A 15,493-nucleotide genomic window follows, 5' to 3' on the forward strand; every position below is an offset into this window, starting at 1 on the left:
GTTTTCTTTTTCTGTTGTAGGCTGAAATTGTCAAAAGATTGAATGGAATCTGTGCTCAAGTCATCCCTTTCTTATCTCAGGAGGTAACTACATCTTAATTCTGTCTGTCTGACTGTTAAAATAGCGACAGTAATAAAAGACCCATTGGAGATGGGTAGTTCAAGTTCGTTGTCGAGTGCCTGAATGCTATAAACTGGGGTTCGCTAACTGAGAAGCAGTGTTTTGACAGTCTGCGTTCTGATTACATTTCTGCCTTTGTCTTTTTTTTGCAGCATCAGCAGCAGGTGGTTCAGGCTATAGAGCGTGCAAAGCAGGTGACTGCCCCAGAGCTTAATACAGTCATCAGGGTATGTCTACTTTATTCATTTGCAGATTCATGTACGCACGTGGATGTGTATGTTGTGACTGCCTAAAAGTGAGCTACTTGGAAGCTGTAATTGGGAAATGTAAAAGCCTTTATTCACAGCAAACCTCCAGGAGAGATTCCAGGAGCATCCAAAATAACCTCACTCTCTTGACACGATATTTTACACTTCTTCAACACAAAGATAAGAATAAACATTTAACGCGAACACGAGGAGACCTGCAGATGCTGGAATTTCAAGCAACACACATAGAAGTTGCTGGTGAACGCAGCAGGCCAGGCAGCATCTCTAAGGAAGAGGTACAGTCGACGTTTCGGGCCGGACCTGACGAAGGGTCCTAGAGATGCTGCCTGGCCTGCTGCGTTCACCAGCAACTTTTATGTCTGTTGCAATAAACATTTAACTACAGTTTCAACTGCAATAATCATCTCCTTAACTTTAACATTCTGAATATAGTCAGATAAACTTAGAGAGTTATATAGGGTCACACGGTAGCGTAGTGGTTAGCATAACGTTTTACAGTACGGGAGGCCCAGGTTCAATTCCCGCTGCTGCCTGTAAGGAGTTTGTACGTTCTTCCTGTGACCGCGTGGGTTTCTTCCAGGTGCTGCTGTTTCCTCCCACTGTACAGGTTGGTAAGTTATGTGGTCATTGTAAATTGTCCCGTGATTAGGCTAGGATTAAATGGAGGCAAAAGGCCAAAAGGGCCTATTACATGCTAAATCTCAATAAATGTTTTAAAAACTTATAAAGGTCGCACATCCCATAGATGAATCTCCTTGAATGCTCAATATGGTTTCAAAATCCAGACACCCAAAATATACCCCTTTTGTTGCAGTGTCGAGGGAAGGCTCCATGAACATACAATTAATCGGAAGGGCAAGAGACAAAATAGTTCACTTTTGAACTAAGCACTAAATGCAAGGGATATACCTCTAACAATCCACCAATTTTCAGAAATATTTATCTCTTGTCTTTCCCTATGTAGTTTCAATGGGACAGAGAATGTCGTACATCCAGTGAATGTTTTCACTCGACAAGTATCAATTGAAAGTTAAATTATACAGGATTCATTTCCTGAAGTCTGGTTCTCATATTACTCATTGCATAATTATCCCAGCCATAATTTCACAATTCCAGAGTAATTCCTAACAGTGTATATGCACATTTGTACATTGCAAACACATCACGGGTAAAACCTTCCCAACCAGTAAGCGCATCTACCTGAAATGTTGCTGCAGAATAGCAGCATCCATCACCAACAATCCTCACCACACAGACCATGCTCTTTTCGCGCTGCTGCCATCAGGTAAAAGGTGCAGGAGCCTCGGGACTCGCACCACCAGGTTCAAGAACAGTAACTACCCCTCAACCATCAGGCTGTTGAACAAACACTCACTCTATTTCTAGTGTTCCCACAAATGATGGTCTCACTTTAAGGACTCTTTATCATGTTATTTCATGCTCTCGTTTTTTTTAAATTGCTATTTATTTATGTTTGCGTTTGCACAGTTTGTTGTTCATTGATCCTGTTTACAGTTACTGTTCTATAGATTTTCTAAGTATGCCCACAGGAAAAAGAATCTCAGGGTTGCATGTGGTGACCTGTCTGTACTTTGAAAATAAATATTACTCTGAACATTAAAATTTGAACTTTTGTAGCTTAACTTGCATTTCAAAATCTCTATGCAATACCACAGGGAGGACTGAGAAGCATTGTGATTATAGAAAGTCTCTGACTATCTGAAGCTTGTTACCATAGTAATGTCAAACACTTAAATTCTAATCTTCACCCAGCACCTTACCCCCTCACCTGGCTTCACCTATCACAGGGGTTCCTGGCTTTTTTTATGCTTGGGGTCCATGCACCCCAGATTGGGAACCCCTGACCCGATCACCTGTCAGCCTGTACTCCATCCCATCCTCCCCCTTATTCTGGCACAACACACACAAAATGCTGGAGGAACTTAGCAGTTCAGGCAGCGTCTATGGAAAGGAATAAACAGTCAACTTTACAGGTCAAGACCCTTATTCTCTCTTCCTTCTCCCTTCCTTTCCAGTCCTGAAGGGCCACTTCCCGAAATGTCGTTTGTTCATTCCCCTCCAAAGACGCTGCCTGACCTGCTGAGTTCATCCTGCATTTTCTGAGTATAACTCTGGATTTCCAGCATCTGCAGAATCTCTTGTGTTTCTGAACATTCTGACCCTCCCTCCCCCCACCCCAACCCCTTTTGATCACTACTGCTACCCTAATAATCTCTCTATAAATCAAGCAACCATTTCTGTAAAAGAAGAGCTGTTGTTTAAGTGCCAAGACCAAGTGACCATCATTACTTGTATGTAAGCCATGGGGGAGCTCTTCCACAACATGGCACATCACAGCAGGCCTCACCTCTTTCTTGTGTCGTCTTTCCCCTGCCCTCCATTGCAGTAATAATTACAACCAATCATTGCATTCAGGCTGATATAAGCTACCACTGGAGACTGGGTAGAGCCTGGATCCTTCATATACTGCCTATGGATGTCTGGTTTTTAATTCGTGTCTTCCTAACTAAAATGTCAAGTGATTAACATGTTAACATCAGTGCAATCATCTTTTACCCCCTGGGGAATATTACAGCAAGTTAATACTGTGGGGGGGGGGAGAAAGGGGCTAATAGCTGCCTTTATGTCCTGCCCCTCATCTCTTTTACTTCCACCGAAGATAATCATGCAGCAGACCTTCCTGTCCCTGCCTTTGGAATTCTCTGTGCATAATTTGCAATCCATCTGAAGTGCCAGAGATATGGTCATTTTAATGAACCAGCCACAGCCACTGCTGCCTTGCAAACTATTCAATGAGGACCTGAACTGATTTCAGATTGATTTATCGCATGTACATCGAAACACAAGGCACACAGTGAAATCATCTTTTGCTTTAACAGCCAACACAACCTAAGGACGTGCTGGGGGCAGTCCGCAGGTGTCGCCGCACGTTCCGCACCAACGCAGCATGCCCGCAATGTTTAGCGGTGCAACACGAAACAGCAGCTGCACAGCAGAAACAGCCGCCACCACGTGACAGCCACAAAGCAAGCTCCTTTCCTCCCCTCCGCCCTCCCACCCACCCACCCACTCACACACACAGACAGGCCTCCAACTCCACGACAGGCTGACCCAGAGCCTCCAGGCTCCAGTCGACTCACGGACTCATAGATTTGCTGCTTGCTGTGTCCATCTTTATGGAGAACTTGGATGCTAAAGGCCCAAAAATCCATTTGAATTCCAGAGACAGACCAAAAAGATATTGCTGAGAGATGCAATTATCCAAGTATCTCTATGCCCACAAGAAAAAGGAATTACACATCTAACAGAATTGCCCTTCTTTTTTCCTGTCAATACATAGTCACCTTGGACAAAATCTGGGCTGTCCATGATTATTAATTTTACAAAAGCTCCAAATTGTAACCCATCTGGGACAAAGTGTTCTGAAATGCATTCTAAGTGAAAATTGTCATTACTCAATTAGAAGTCTGTTTAATATTAATCCGGCCGATGTCAACCTGTTGGGTTTCAGTTTACGTCAAATCCAGAATGGATTTTCTTTTGCATTAGTAAGATTTTCTTTTAAAAATTGTCAAATTTAATTCGTCCTTTAGGAGCTTTTCAGCATGGTAGGGTACAAATTGCAGAGCTGTAATCAAATCTCTTTGTTCAAGTGCTTTATAAAAAGCTTCAGTGCTTTGCACTTTGTAATGAGACGCTCAAAATAGATTGGTGTCTTGTGATTCATTCTCTGATCTCCTTCATTCCATGTGTGTTCAAGCAGTCAGGCTGACTGCTTGATCTGCTATTGTGCCTGTCAAGGCTCAGTGTAATAATCTATCTGATAAATAAGCAATCAGGTGTGCCTGCTGGAGAAGAGACCAGCTCGGTCCAGAATGTGCTTGTTCAGGCTCTGATTGCCTTTTTCTCTGTGTTCTCTGCAGCAGCAACTTCAAGCACAGCAGCTGTCTCACCTCCACGGACTCACAGTGCCACTCACTCCTCTTCCAGCGGGCCTGCAGCCTCCGGTCATTCCATCGGTCAGTGCCAGTGCAGGGCTCCTGGCATTGTCCAGTGCCCTGGGCTCACAGATCCACCTCGCTACGAAAGATGACAAGAACCATCACGATAGCGATCACCAGAGAGATGAGGGAGTGCAGAAACCGGATTAGGAACTTTTGAGGATCATTCAACACAACATCCTTAAAAATGATCTTTTGGTGTTTGTTTTAATGCCTGTATATATCTCGGAGGTGGCAATTTTGTGCTGTGTATGTTATTATTTAGGGGAACAAAACTTATTTTAAAGCTACAGTATATTATTAAAAGCAACTTTGTTTTAGCATGAACAAAGCAGGAATACACACTAAGTTTGAAGTTGCCTCGGACGAGGCCTTAACTTATTGGCTTGTCGACCTAATGGACTTTCTAGTGTTCAGTATTTCCAAGATAATTGCTTCTGATTCAGCCAGTTCATCGAAGTTGTGCTTTGCAGGAATTTGCCTTTCCTACTAGTTGCCTCCAAAATTGGGTTGTTAAGTGATTAACATTGTGGAATGACCTGTGACAATTCAGCTCTCTATCATCTCAGAAACCAAAGCAAATTTGCCAAATTTGTGGTCAGACGATGGTCAGTGCTAATGAAATCCATTCTAAAATGGCCTGTGAATACCTTAAACAAAATATTTTATCATCTGGTATTTCTCCAGAACCATCAACAATTTGCTGTGTCATCTTGCTTTTTTGTGGGCAATTTTTGTCATTGGGTCATTAATCTTTTGGTCTACAGTCATAATGATTACTGCTTTTAAGTTGGAGACAACCACAAACATTATTTTGTCATCTACCTTTTCCCGAATGGAAAAGAGAAATATATTGGCATATCATTCAGTTTGTGCCAAAATGTTCCAAATCTAGCAAGGAAGTGCTGTAGTAAACATGCTTGTATTTGTGTGTAGGTTTGGTTAAATGGGCATCAAAGTGGCAGCTGTAAAGGTCAAATCAAAACAAAATGGCTGCTCTAGTTAAAAACAAAACTTGTGTCCACCTTTGTGAAATGTTGAAGGATTTGTGGCTGTGCAGTCAGGTTTTTCAGCAAGCCTCTCCCGTGAGGAATGGGAGAGGAAATCTATGGAAGCCTTATTGTTGAACAGCCCTCTGGAATTAACCTAAATCTTGTCAAAAGAAGTAGGCCCAATGTTAACCTGCTAGGAATTGGTACTCTGGATATTAGCCAAAATATATTTGCAGTTTGCAGTCAGATGTGGGTGTGGTGAATATTTGTTTTCAATTTGCCCTTTTAATAGTAAACAGAATAGCAGCAACAAAAAAAAATAGTCTTTGAGGTAAGTGGATAAGTTGAGGTGAAGTTGGCCCTGTGATTGGTTAGTTTGCAACAGAAATGGTTGTTCCTCTAGGTTGACGGTGGACTTTATGCATCCTTCAGTGGTTTACAACTTGAAGACATCCCTTTTGCTTTCTCCCCCTTCCCCCGATCAGGTCCACTTAAAGAAGCCAACAAAAAGTATTGGTTCTGATTCCTCCATCTAATGGCCATGAACTAATTTTGCACAGAAACAAAAAAAATAGGTTCTAAGGTTCTTCCTGGTGTTTCCTTAGTAATGGCACAGATTGATGACAGCCATGGTAGCTCGTAATTTGTGCTGGTTTTGTCCCTAATTATGATAGATTTAACAAATTCTTTAAAATTTAATTAATAGTAGCCTTCTGTTATCCAAGTCTATAGTAGAGAGGGCGGAAATGAACCCCAGTACCATAGGTGGTGCAGTGACATTAGCTGCAGACTTCAAGGTAAATGGCCCCCAGTTCGAATTTGGCCGGCTCCTTGCGCAATTTCCATCAGTGGTGGGTTGAGCAACTCGGGCTCGTGTGCCCAGTGCACCATAAAGCACAGGTAGGAACAACAAACTTAGGTTGATGACAACACAGAACATAATGCTTGAAGTGAGCCAATGGCCAAATATCATTGAGCATTGAGGCACACCTCTTAAGGGTTAGCAGTTACAAAGGATCACTGGGGCAAGATCAGTTTACCACCTGTGCTTTGCACTGAATTAATTTGTACATTCGCGTTTTGATATGTGGAGAGTTTTGTAAATAACTGACAGATGAGGTTCCTGCTTATGCAACCTCAAAGCTCCCCACTTTCCATAACTGCACCCCACACACCCAATTTCTGCTTTCCAACTGACAACGTTGATGTTTCATGTCTAAGACACTTTATCAGAACTGGGACAAGAAATGAATAAGTTGCTTTTTAAGTGGTAGAGCGAGTGTTGGAAGAAGAAATAGGACAAGGAATATCTGTGATTCAGGCTAGGGTTGCCACGGGGATGAGCTGCAAGTGATGTTATCTGGCCAATAGATTAATAAGGGCAGAACGTTCGGGAGAGAAAGAGAACCTGAACAGTGGACCATGAAAGCTGTGAAATGAGGGCATTTAGAGAGTGAAAACAGAAAGGAATATAAACGTTGCAAAACGCAGGGAATAGAGGGCATGCCACAGTAGCATTGTGGTTAGTGCGACTCTATTACAATGTTCTGAGTTCAATTCCAGCTTCCTCTGTAAGGAGTTTGTATGTTCTCCCCATCATCGCATGCGTTTCCTCCAGGTGCTCCAGCTTCCTCCAAAGACGTAGCAGCTCGTAGGTCAATTTGTCATTTTCAGTGGTTCTGTGATTAGGCTAGGGCTGAATTGGTGGGTGGCTCGGTGGGCGGGAAGGGCCTGTTCCACACTGTATCTCAAATAAAAGTCTGCACAAAATTCTCAGAACATTCTCCCCTCCCCCCACATGCACAAAAAAAGAAGAAAAATAAACAACATGCAAAACAGATATCAACGAGTCTTGGTAACATGGAAACCTAGAATGTCACGGTAAAGGATCTCTCTTCCTTAACATTTGCCCTTCTGTACAATCTCCATACTAACTCCTGAAGTAACAAATCACTGTATCTGCCATTATCTTAACTCCTACATTCCCAATGCATTCAAAACAGACTTTTTTGAGTGCATTTGTGTTTATTGTCTTCTTGATTCGAATAAATATGGTATATTTTATCTTTTTGTCCATGTATTCTGGCTATTGAAAGTATAGGTCACGTTTAGGTGGATCAGCACAACCTTGCATCAAAAGCCATGAATTGGATCTCCTTGAACTTTACTTGGAAACTGTGGAATTCTGTGAGCTGTTGATGGATTTCCAAATAAGAAGTTTATAGAAATAAGTGTTAAACTATACTGTGTATATGCTATGGCTTTAAATTTCAACGAGAATTTCTTCAGTTATTTTATTTTCTTATGATTTAAACCAGCTCCTAGCTACTACTGCTAGCTGGCATTAGGCCACCTCTCCCTCTTCCTCTGGCGTGCCAGGTACAATTATTCATTTAAAGCTGGCTTGCATTCCTCGACTTGCTTAGCAGAAAATCATCCAAAGATGGTAACTTTCTATAGAGCATATTTTAAGCATTCAGTCATTAAAATGACTGTTTTTCCAGAGTAAAGTTTAAAGTAAAACTCAACTCTAAAGGAGAAGGGGTAGTTTTTTTTCACATTGTCAGTTTATTTGTAGTGAGGGGCTGTTAAATTGCCTAGTCCGTTGTGTTGATGTGAAGCAAATTTTGCTTTGCAAAAAAACCAGAGAACTTGTTGCAGGCAGGTTTCAGAGTGGATGGCTGAATAGGTTAGAGAAAATACCTTCTGTCTGGGGAATATGGTGTTGTTGTTTGTCATTGTTTTCCATGCACAACCCCCACTTTTCAGGTTGATCGCAAGTGAAAATTTTCAGCCAAACCTACCACTCCAAATCCTGATCCTTTAATCTGAAGTCGTGCTTTCTCTGATTAGCTGTACAATTTGCCTGCTTACTTGCATGATGTGCACATGGACTGTGCATGTGTTGCCATACCAGTGACTGTAGTATTCACATAACCTTGGGCCAGGGATCAATTTTTCTTTTGAGTAAAATGATGTTAAACCTCAGCTGAGCTGAGTGCAGTACAATTAGAGGGGGTAAAAGGGCACCCTTAAATATTGAGGCACTTTTGTAAGTATTCTAAATCAGCTTAAGCCAGGTCTGTGTTGACTTGTTTAGGCTACAGTTGTTTTGACATCTAGTAAAACTAGAATTGCTGATGTAGTTGAGTTTCATCACCTATGTGGAAAGATTGCTCTTGCCTGTTATTTTGATAAATGCATTACCTTTCACTGGGGTAAGCCTCTCTTGCATCTATTACGTGTCAGTGTGGTGGGTGAAGTGATGGATTAGAATTGGTAACACACAATGCTGGCAGAATTCAGCAGGTTGGGCAGCACTTATGGAAAGGAATAAAGAATTGACGTTTGGGCTGAAACCCTTCATCAGGACTCCACCTTATTATGGCATCTGCCCCTTCCTTTTCACCCCTGATATGAAGGGTCTCGGCCCAAAGCACTGATTCTTTGTTCCTTCCCATAGATACTGCTGGACCTACTGAATTCCTCTAGCATTTTGTGTGTGTGTTATTCTAGATTTACAGCATCTGCAGAATCTCTTGTAATTAGAATTGGTGTTCTTGAGTCACGTGGAGGGCTTGACGTGGCATTGGAGTATTTTGTCCTCTTCCCTGATGGCACCAACTCCCACTGGATCGTTACACACACACACACACACACACACACACACACACACACACACACACACACACACACACACACACACACACACGAATTTCGGACAGGGAGAGGATGTACAATAGTGATATGCCCTGAATTTCTTTACCGGAATTGAGATCTTAGGCGAGTTGGTCTAAATCAGGGGTTCCCAACCTGGGATCCACGGATCCCTCAGTTAATGGTAAGACTTGGCTCCACGGCATAAAAAAGTTTCAGAATCCTGGTCTAAATGAATAAACAGCAATGCTTAGACCACTGGCATAAGATCTGGCATCAATGTACTCAGACTTTAAATAGACAAAAACAAAACCTAGAGAATCATTTTGCGCTCTTTACTTGCTTCCTGCTTTCAAAATAAAATTGAGCACTAATGAACCAAAAAAAATCCCATTTTCACTTCACCTTTTCATCTAAGTATTAGGCACTTTTGTTTAACACAATAATCATCTTGTAGTTTTTGGCAAGTGTTGTCTATCTTGCATTTGATTTTAATTTTTAAATAATCTAGCATAGTGCCAGTGAAATTCTGTACAGCTGGATTTACATATAGAAGATCATGGATATGTCAGAGAATGGATAGCTGACTATTATGGCTTATTGATTCTGGGGCACGTTCATTTTGGCAGGATTTCAACCCAGAAACCTATGACTGACATACACCTTGTCACCTGCTAGAGACCTGCTCCAGGTTTCCAGGCTTGGTGAGCTGCTCACTTTTCAACCTGAATTGCAAGAACTGTCCAGTAATTCTCAGAATATTCCAGGTTTTCATTGCATTTGGCTGAATCTAGGATTTAAAAAAAAACACGTGGAAAATACTCAGCAGGTCAGGCAGCATCCGTGGAGAGACAGAAATAGAGTTAAAGGTCGATCACCTCTCATCAGATTTGAGGCTGAATTAAGCAGTCAGTGACACAGCTTTTTCTCAACAAATATTTTTTGAAGAAATAAGGAACTTGCACCTCAATTAAGCAGGCACCCTAAAAACCAAATTTATTGCCGCTTTAAGATGAAATTTAGTAAATATGTGGTCTCTTATGGTCACTTTCTTTTAACTTAATTTTTGTTATTTAATGAACGTGTAACATGCACTTAACTGCCTCGCACATTTAAGTCGAGTGTAATGTATAATCATGCTACAATCTGCAGTTAGTTTAAAAAACAGAGCTGTGTGCTTGTATAGGTTGGTGCATCTCATCTATCCCAGCAATCTGCTTGGAAGCCGTGTACAATATCAGTGCTGTGCTCCGGATTAGACAAAGGAAAATGGCTATATCCTGACCTGCATAGTTAGCCAAAAGCACTAAAAGTCAAAACCTTGTTATAATGGGAAATAATGTATGAATCTATGGGACATTTGTGTCAAAAGAGAAGCTGTTAGTGCAAAAGTGCTTTGCCGCTCTTATACACGCTCTATTTACAAGCTGTTCTCTGTAAAATTTTAATACTGAATATTATCAATTAGAATTAGTACAAAACTCTGCAATATTGCTCAATTTCACAGTATTTGCATAAGTTACAAATGTAAACTTTTTCTGTACAGTGGATCCTATTTACGATCAAATCCCTCTTTAAGGGAAACTTTGAGACAACAGGTCTAAATTTTTTTGGGGATCAATAATTGTTTTCAGTGGGATAGATTTGACCTTTGAAGAAATTTTAAAATCTCCACTGTTTATTTTCATGCTCTCTCAGTCCTCCAAGTGTTAATAAGGCTCCCAGCGATAACCAATGTTTCAGAGACCTTCCTGAATGTCATTGTATAATGCATAAACTCCTTCACAATGGAATTAGGAGAATGGTTATAATTATTAAAGTAATCCATCTGATGCTGTGACTTCGGAGCTTCAAATCACTTTAAAAAAAAGTTATAAAAAAAACACTTTGCTTTTAAAATTTCATTTGTTTCCTCTGGTGCAGCAGAAGCTGTATACTGTATATGCACCAGTATGGTTTGTATGACTATGTATGCAAATTGTGTTGAAGATTTAATGTGGCGGTGTTAAAATACATTTATTATGTCTTAAATAAAACAAAAGTGTATTAAATTAGTTCGCTAGTGCTGTAAGGAAATATCTATGGTGCCTTACAAATAAAAGCAAATGTGATTAAATTATACAGTAGATGTGGGCATGTGTTCCTCCACCCTCATCCCTGCAAATCGGATCATTTTGTTGGTATTGAGTACATTGCCTGGGTTTCTCCGGTGAACCATTGATACAGATCGTATATCAACAGCACTGCAATGTTAGAAATTAAAACATTTTCATTCACAATGTTAATATTAGATTTGACTTCTAAAATAAGTATATTTTGCAAACTCAGTTTTCTTCTACCAAGTAGCTGCTTGGACTAAGCAATCTTCAACCCAGAAACACCTTGGAAATCCCTCTACATAACACTTCAGAATATTGGGCCAATGAATTGTTTTTGAAGCATAATCATTTAGGGGAAAAAATGGAACAAAGCAAATATGCATACCCACAAAAAGTTAATTAACTGCATTTAAAAGTGTTACTTAAAGGAAAAACATTTTCCCAGGTGACGTTCCTTCAATAATTTCATGAGACCTTTTGTTCATCTACATCAGTAGAGAGACAGGTTTGACACTTTAGGTAAAGGACTCCACCTTTGACAGTCAAGCAATCCCTTGATGCTACATGGGATTATTGCCACATCTCTCCAGAGTGTGATATGAACCCACAAGCTTCATTCTTGAAGAAGAAAGTGGATTTGTGTTTGCCATGCCCCTTTTATGCCCTTGAGCTATACTAAAGCTTTTTGCTCATGCTTTTGGATTGACGTAAATTTTGCAATCTGGTAAGGAGCAGTATTTGCCATTGACGTAGAAGATGAAGCCATCTCTGAAGTTTTGCTTTCTAGAATCAGAATCAGAATCAAAATCTGAATTAGGTTTAATATCACTGACATGTTGTGAAATTTGTTTTGTGGCAACAGTACAGTGTAATATGTAAAAAGTGCTATAAATTACAATAAGAAATACATATATATTATTCAATAAGTAGTGCCAAAATAATGAGGTGGTGTTCATTGTCTGTTCAGAAAGTGGAGAGGAAAAAGATGTTGCTAAAACATTGAGTGTGTGTCTTCAGGCTCCTGTACCCTCTTCTGTGGTGGTAGTAATAAGAAGAGAGCACATCTCGAGTGATAAGGGTCCATATGATTGATGCTGCCGCTTTTGAGGAATCGCTACAACTCCATCAAAGCTTTCAAACTATTGGTCATTCTTCTACCATTTCAAAACAGGGCAAGCAACCACGAGATAAAAATAATTCTTGCTGTAGCTGGCCAAGGGGGTTAAAAACATTGACCATTTTTTAATCATTTTACAGAAAATGAAAGTAGCACAGGGGCATACAAGTGGGAGCAAGACTCAAGCTAATTTTTAAAAGTTACCTTTTCATTTCAAAACTGGTTACTAAACATACTGAGGTAATGCATGCTAAATTAGTCTTTGGATAGAGGTATTGTACCCAATAATTAAGGTGGTGTATTCAGTTGCATCTCATTCAATGTTAATTTTTTCAGTGGCTTACACTGAGAATAATGGGCACATTATTCAAGCTTATGACATTGCTGATTTTGTGTTGAGCCCTGTGGCATAAGAGGAAATCACAAGATAGTTTACAGATTTTTCTTCAATAACATGTAGAGCCCATCAATTTGATTGACGGCTAAAGGATGAAGAGCTGATACCTTCACTGTAATTGCAACTGTAGTTTCTTGGTGCTTTTTCTCTTGTGTAGATAAGCATAGCAGGCATCTAACCTCCGCTGGGTCACACAATCAGCAGTAAACACAAGTGATGTGTTCATCTGTTTTTGGTGACATTGAGGGATTAATTCTTGCAGAACAATGGCAGAATTTACTTGCTAGTGTAGGCACTGCTTTACACACCACAGTGATCAATCACTGGGCTATGGTTGCTGGACCAGGACACCATCTGTGTATGAACAAAGAAGTTGAGTGGACTGGGCATTCTGAAAAGAAAAGATCAAGTGGGTTGATGGACTTCCTGTATCTTGTGATTGTATAAATCCCTCTGATAATCCATTAATGTGAGCTTGTTAGCAGGTCCCCTCATCCTACCCCAGAGCACAAAAACACACTATTTCTCAATGACCTCGCTGAAATAAGAAAAATTACAATCATTACAATGATTTCTTCTAAAGCAACATTGATTTCTCCTTCCAGTAAGTTAAATTTCCACCACGTCCCCTCTTCTATTCTCACCACCTATTACTTCCCCCAAGTGCCCTCCTCCTTCCTTTTCTCCTATGGTTCACTTTCCTTTTCTATCAGATTCTTTCTTCGCCAGCCTTTTACCTTTCCCACCCACCTGGCTTCACCAATCACCTTCCAACTAGCCTCCTTCCCTCTTTCCCCCCCCCAACCTTTTTATTGTGGCACTTTTCCCCCTTCTTCTCAGTCCTAAAAGAGTGTCTTGGCCCGAAACGTCAACTATCCACTCATTTCCATTGACGCTGCCTGACCTGCTGAGTCACTCCAGCATTTTTTTGTGTGCTGCTTTCGATTCCAGCATCTGCAGACTTCCTTGCTTTAATGATTTCTTCTACATCCTTCCTCCCCACCTCCCCACTTCCTTTTGATCTAAAAAGCAGCCTTATGCGGTGGGGCAAAAATTACTTAGCATTATGCAGGGAAAGAGATGTAATTAATCACCTGATATCACAGCAAGCATATTTTGCAATTTAACTTGCATGCATTTATCACAAGTCATCATAGCTAACTACCTCACCATGTGTGTATCTGGCACTTGAAGAACATGGTTCGATTTGTGTTGAACGTTTTGCATGTATAAAATAGTAAAGCCAATGGGAGCAGCAGGGACATGATAGTTACTCTTCATGGCTAAAACTGAAATAAGTGTATTTGCAGTTGTACATAGAATTTAGTACTGCATATTAACATATGCTTAGCTGCTATTTTGTAGGAGCAAACTCTACGTGCGATCAAAGGAATGATCAGCAACCAGAGCCAAATACCTCACGTACCTAATAAAGTGGCCACTGAGTGACCGCTTTCATGGTCTTCTGCTGCTGTAGCCCATCCATTTCAAGGTTCGATGTTTTGTGCATTCAGAGATGCTCTTCTCCACACCACTGTTGTAAAGCATGGTTATCTGAGTTACTGTCTGTCGCCTTCCTGTCAGCTTGAACCAGTCTGGCCTCTCTCCTCTGACCTCCCTCATTAGCAAGGCATTTTCGCCCACAGAACTCCCACTCACTGGATTTTTTTCTTCTGTTTTTTGCACCATTCTCTGTAAACTCTAGAGATTGCTATGCGTGAAAATCACAGAGGATCAGCAGTTACTGAGATACTCAGACCACCCGGTCTGGCACCCAAAATTGTTCCACCATCAAAGTCACAAGATCATTTTTCTAACCAATTCTGATGTTTGGTGTGAATCACAACTGAACCCCTTCACCATGTCTGCACGAGTTGCTGACATATGATTGGCTTATTAGATATTTGCATTAAGGAACAGGTGTGCCTAATGTAGTGGCCACTGAGTGCATATCACATTTTATTACATGGGCTTTGGCATAGTGGGAAATTACTCCACCTGTAGTCAACTATTAAACATTAATCAATCCAGTTCAGAGTTGTGATATTCTTTCTCTTGTTAACTGAGTGCCTGTGATGCTCTGGTAGTCCACTAGGGGAGTCGAAGACCAAAGACTTCAGGCCCTAATCCAAGACCAGTAGAGGCCTAAAAAGCCTGAACTGGGGTTAAAGGACAGTGTATGTGCCTGCATAGATGGGCGGGAGGGAGGACAGAGCTTGTTTTGCTGTTGTTGCTTATTGTATTCTGTGTTGTGCTGCCAAGCATCGTGGGCGTGCTATGTGTAGCGACACTTGCAGGCTGCCTCCCCAGCAAACCCTCAAGTGTGTTGGTTGTTAAGGCAGACGGTGCCCTTCATTGCATATCTTGATGGGCATGTGAGAAATAAAGTTGAATCTTGATTGGCCAGGGCTCTTCGTGCCAAGCCTTTTAAAACAAAATACCTAAGGCTTGCCCATCACTGCCTGTGGGGTTTTAAGAAAATATATTGGAAGCTGTTTCTCTCCCAGTCGAGGTTTTACAAAGCCAGAGCTTGTGTTTCTGGAATGTTTGCTGTAAGATCTTTGCACAGTGATGAATGGTGTTTCAGACAGAAATGCTCATGTGCTTTGCAACATTAAGCATGGGTTCATTGTGATTACATGCGTTCTCAGTATACTTCTAATTTCCATGTGAATGCCACTGTTACTTGAAGCACTTTGTGGTTCTTTCGTAGAATTTAGCGCAGTCCCTTTACTTTCACTGGGATTAAATCATAATTTATTTTAGAATGATTGTAATTTTTCTTTTTCTTCTTGAGGTTTTTAATTGCAGTTGACCATA

General features: G+C 40.8%; 1 protein-coding gene across 3 annotated transcripts in view; it reads left to right on the plus strand.

Annotated features, from left to right (window-relative positions):
* Positions 1-9,106, plus strand: part of LOC134337462 (TLE family member 5-like) — a 153,088-nt gene extending 143,982 nt beyond the window's left edge. For 2 of the 3 annotated variants that reach the window (XM_063032495.1, XM_063032493.1), the window contains exons 5-7: positions 21-83; positions 273-347; positions 4,334-9,106. In XM_063032495.1, the coding sequence (XP_062888565.1) occupies positions 21-83; positions 273-347; positions 4,334-4,561 (366 nt within the window). In that variant the 3' untranslated portion in view covers positions 4,562-9,106. The remainder of the gene's footprint in view (positions 1-20; positions 84-272; positions 348-4,333) is intronic. The other variant, XM_063032494.1, reaches the window with a different exon arrangement.
* The last annotated feature ends 6,387 nt before the right edge of the window (positions 9,107-15,493 follow it).

This window comes from Mobula hypostoma, chromosome 24 (assembly GCF_963921235.1).
Source record: "Mobula hypostoma chromosome 24, sMobHyp1.1, whole genome shotgun sequence".
NCBI lineage: Eukaryota > Metazoa > Chordata > Chondrichthyes > Myliobatiformes > Myliobatidae > Mobula > Mobula hypostoma.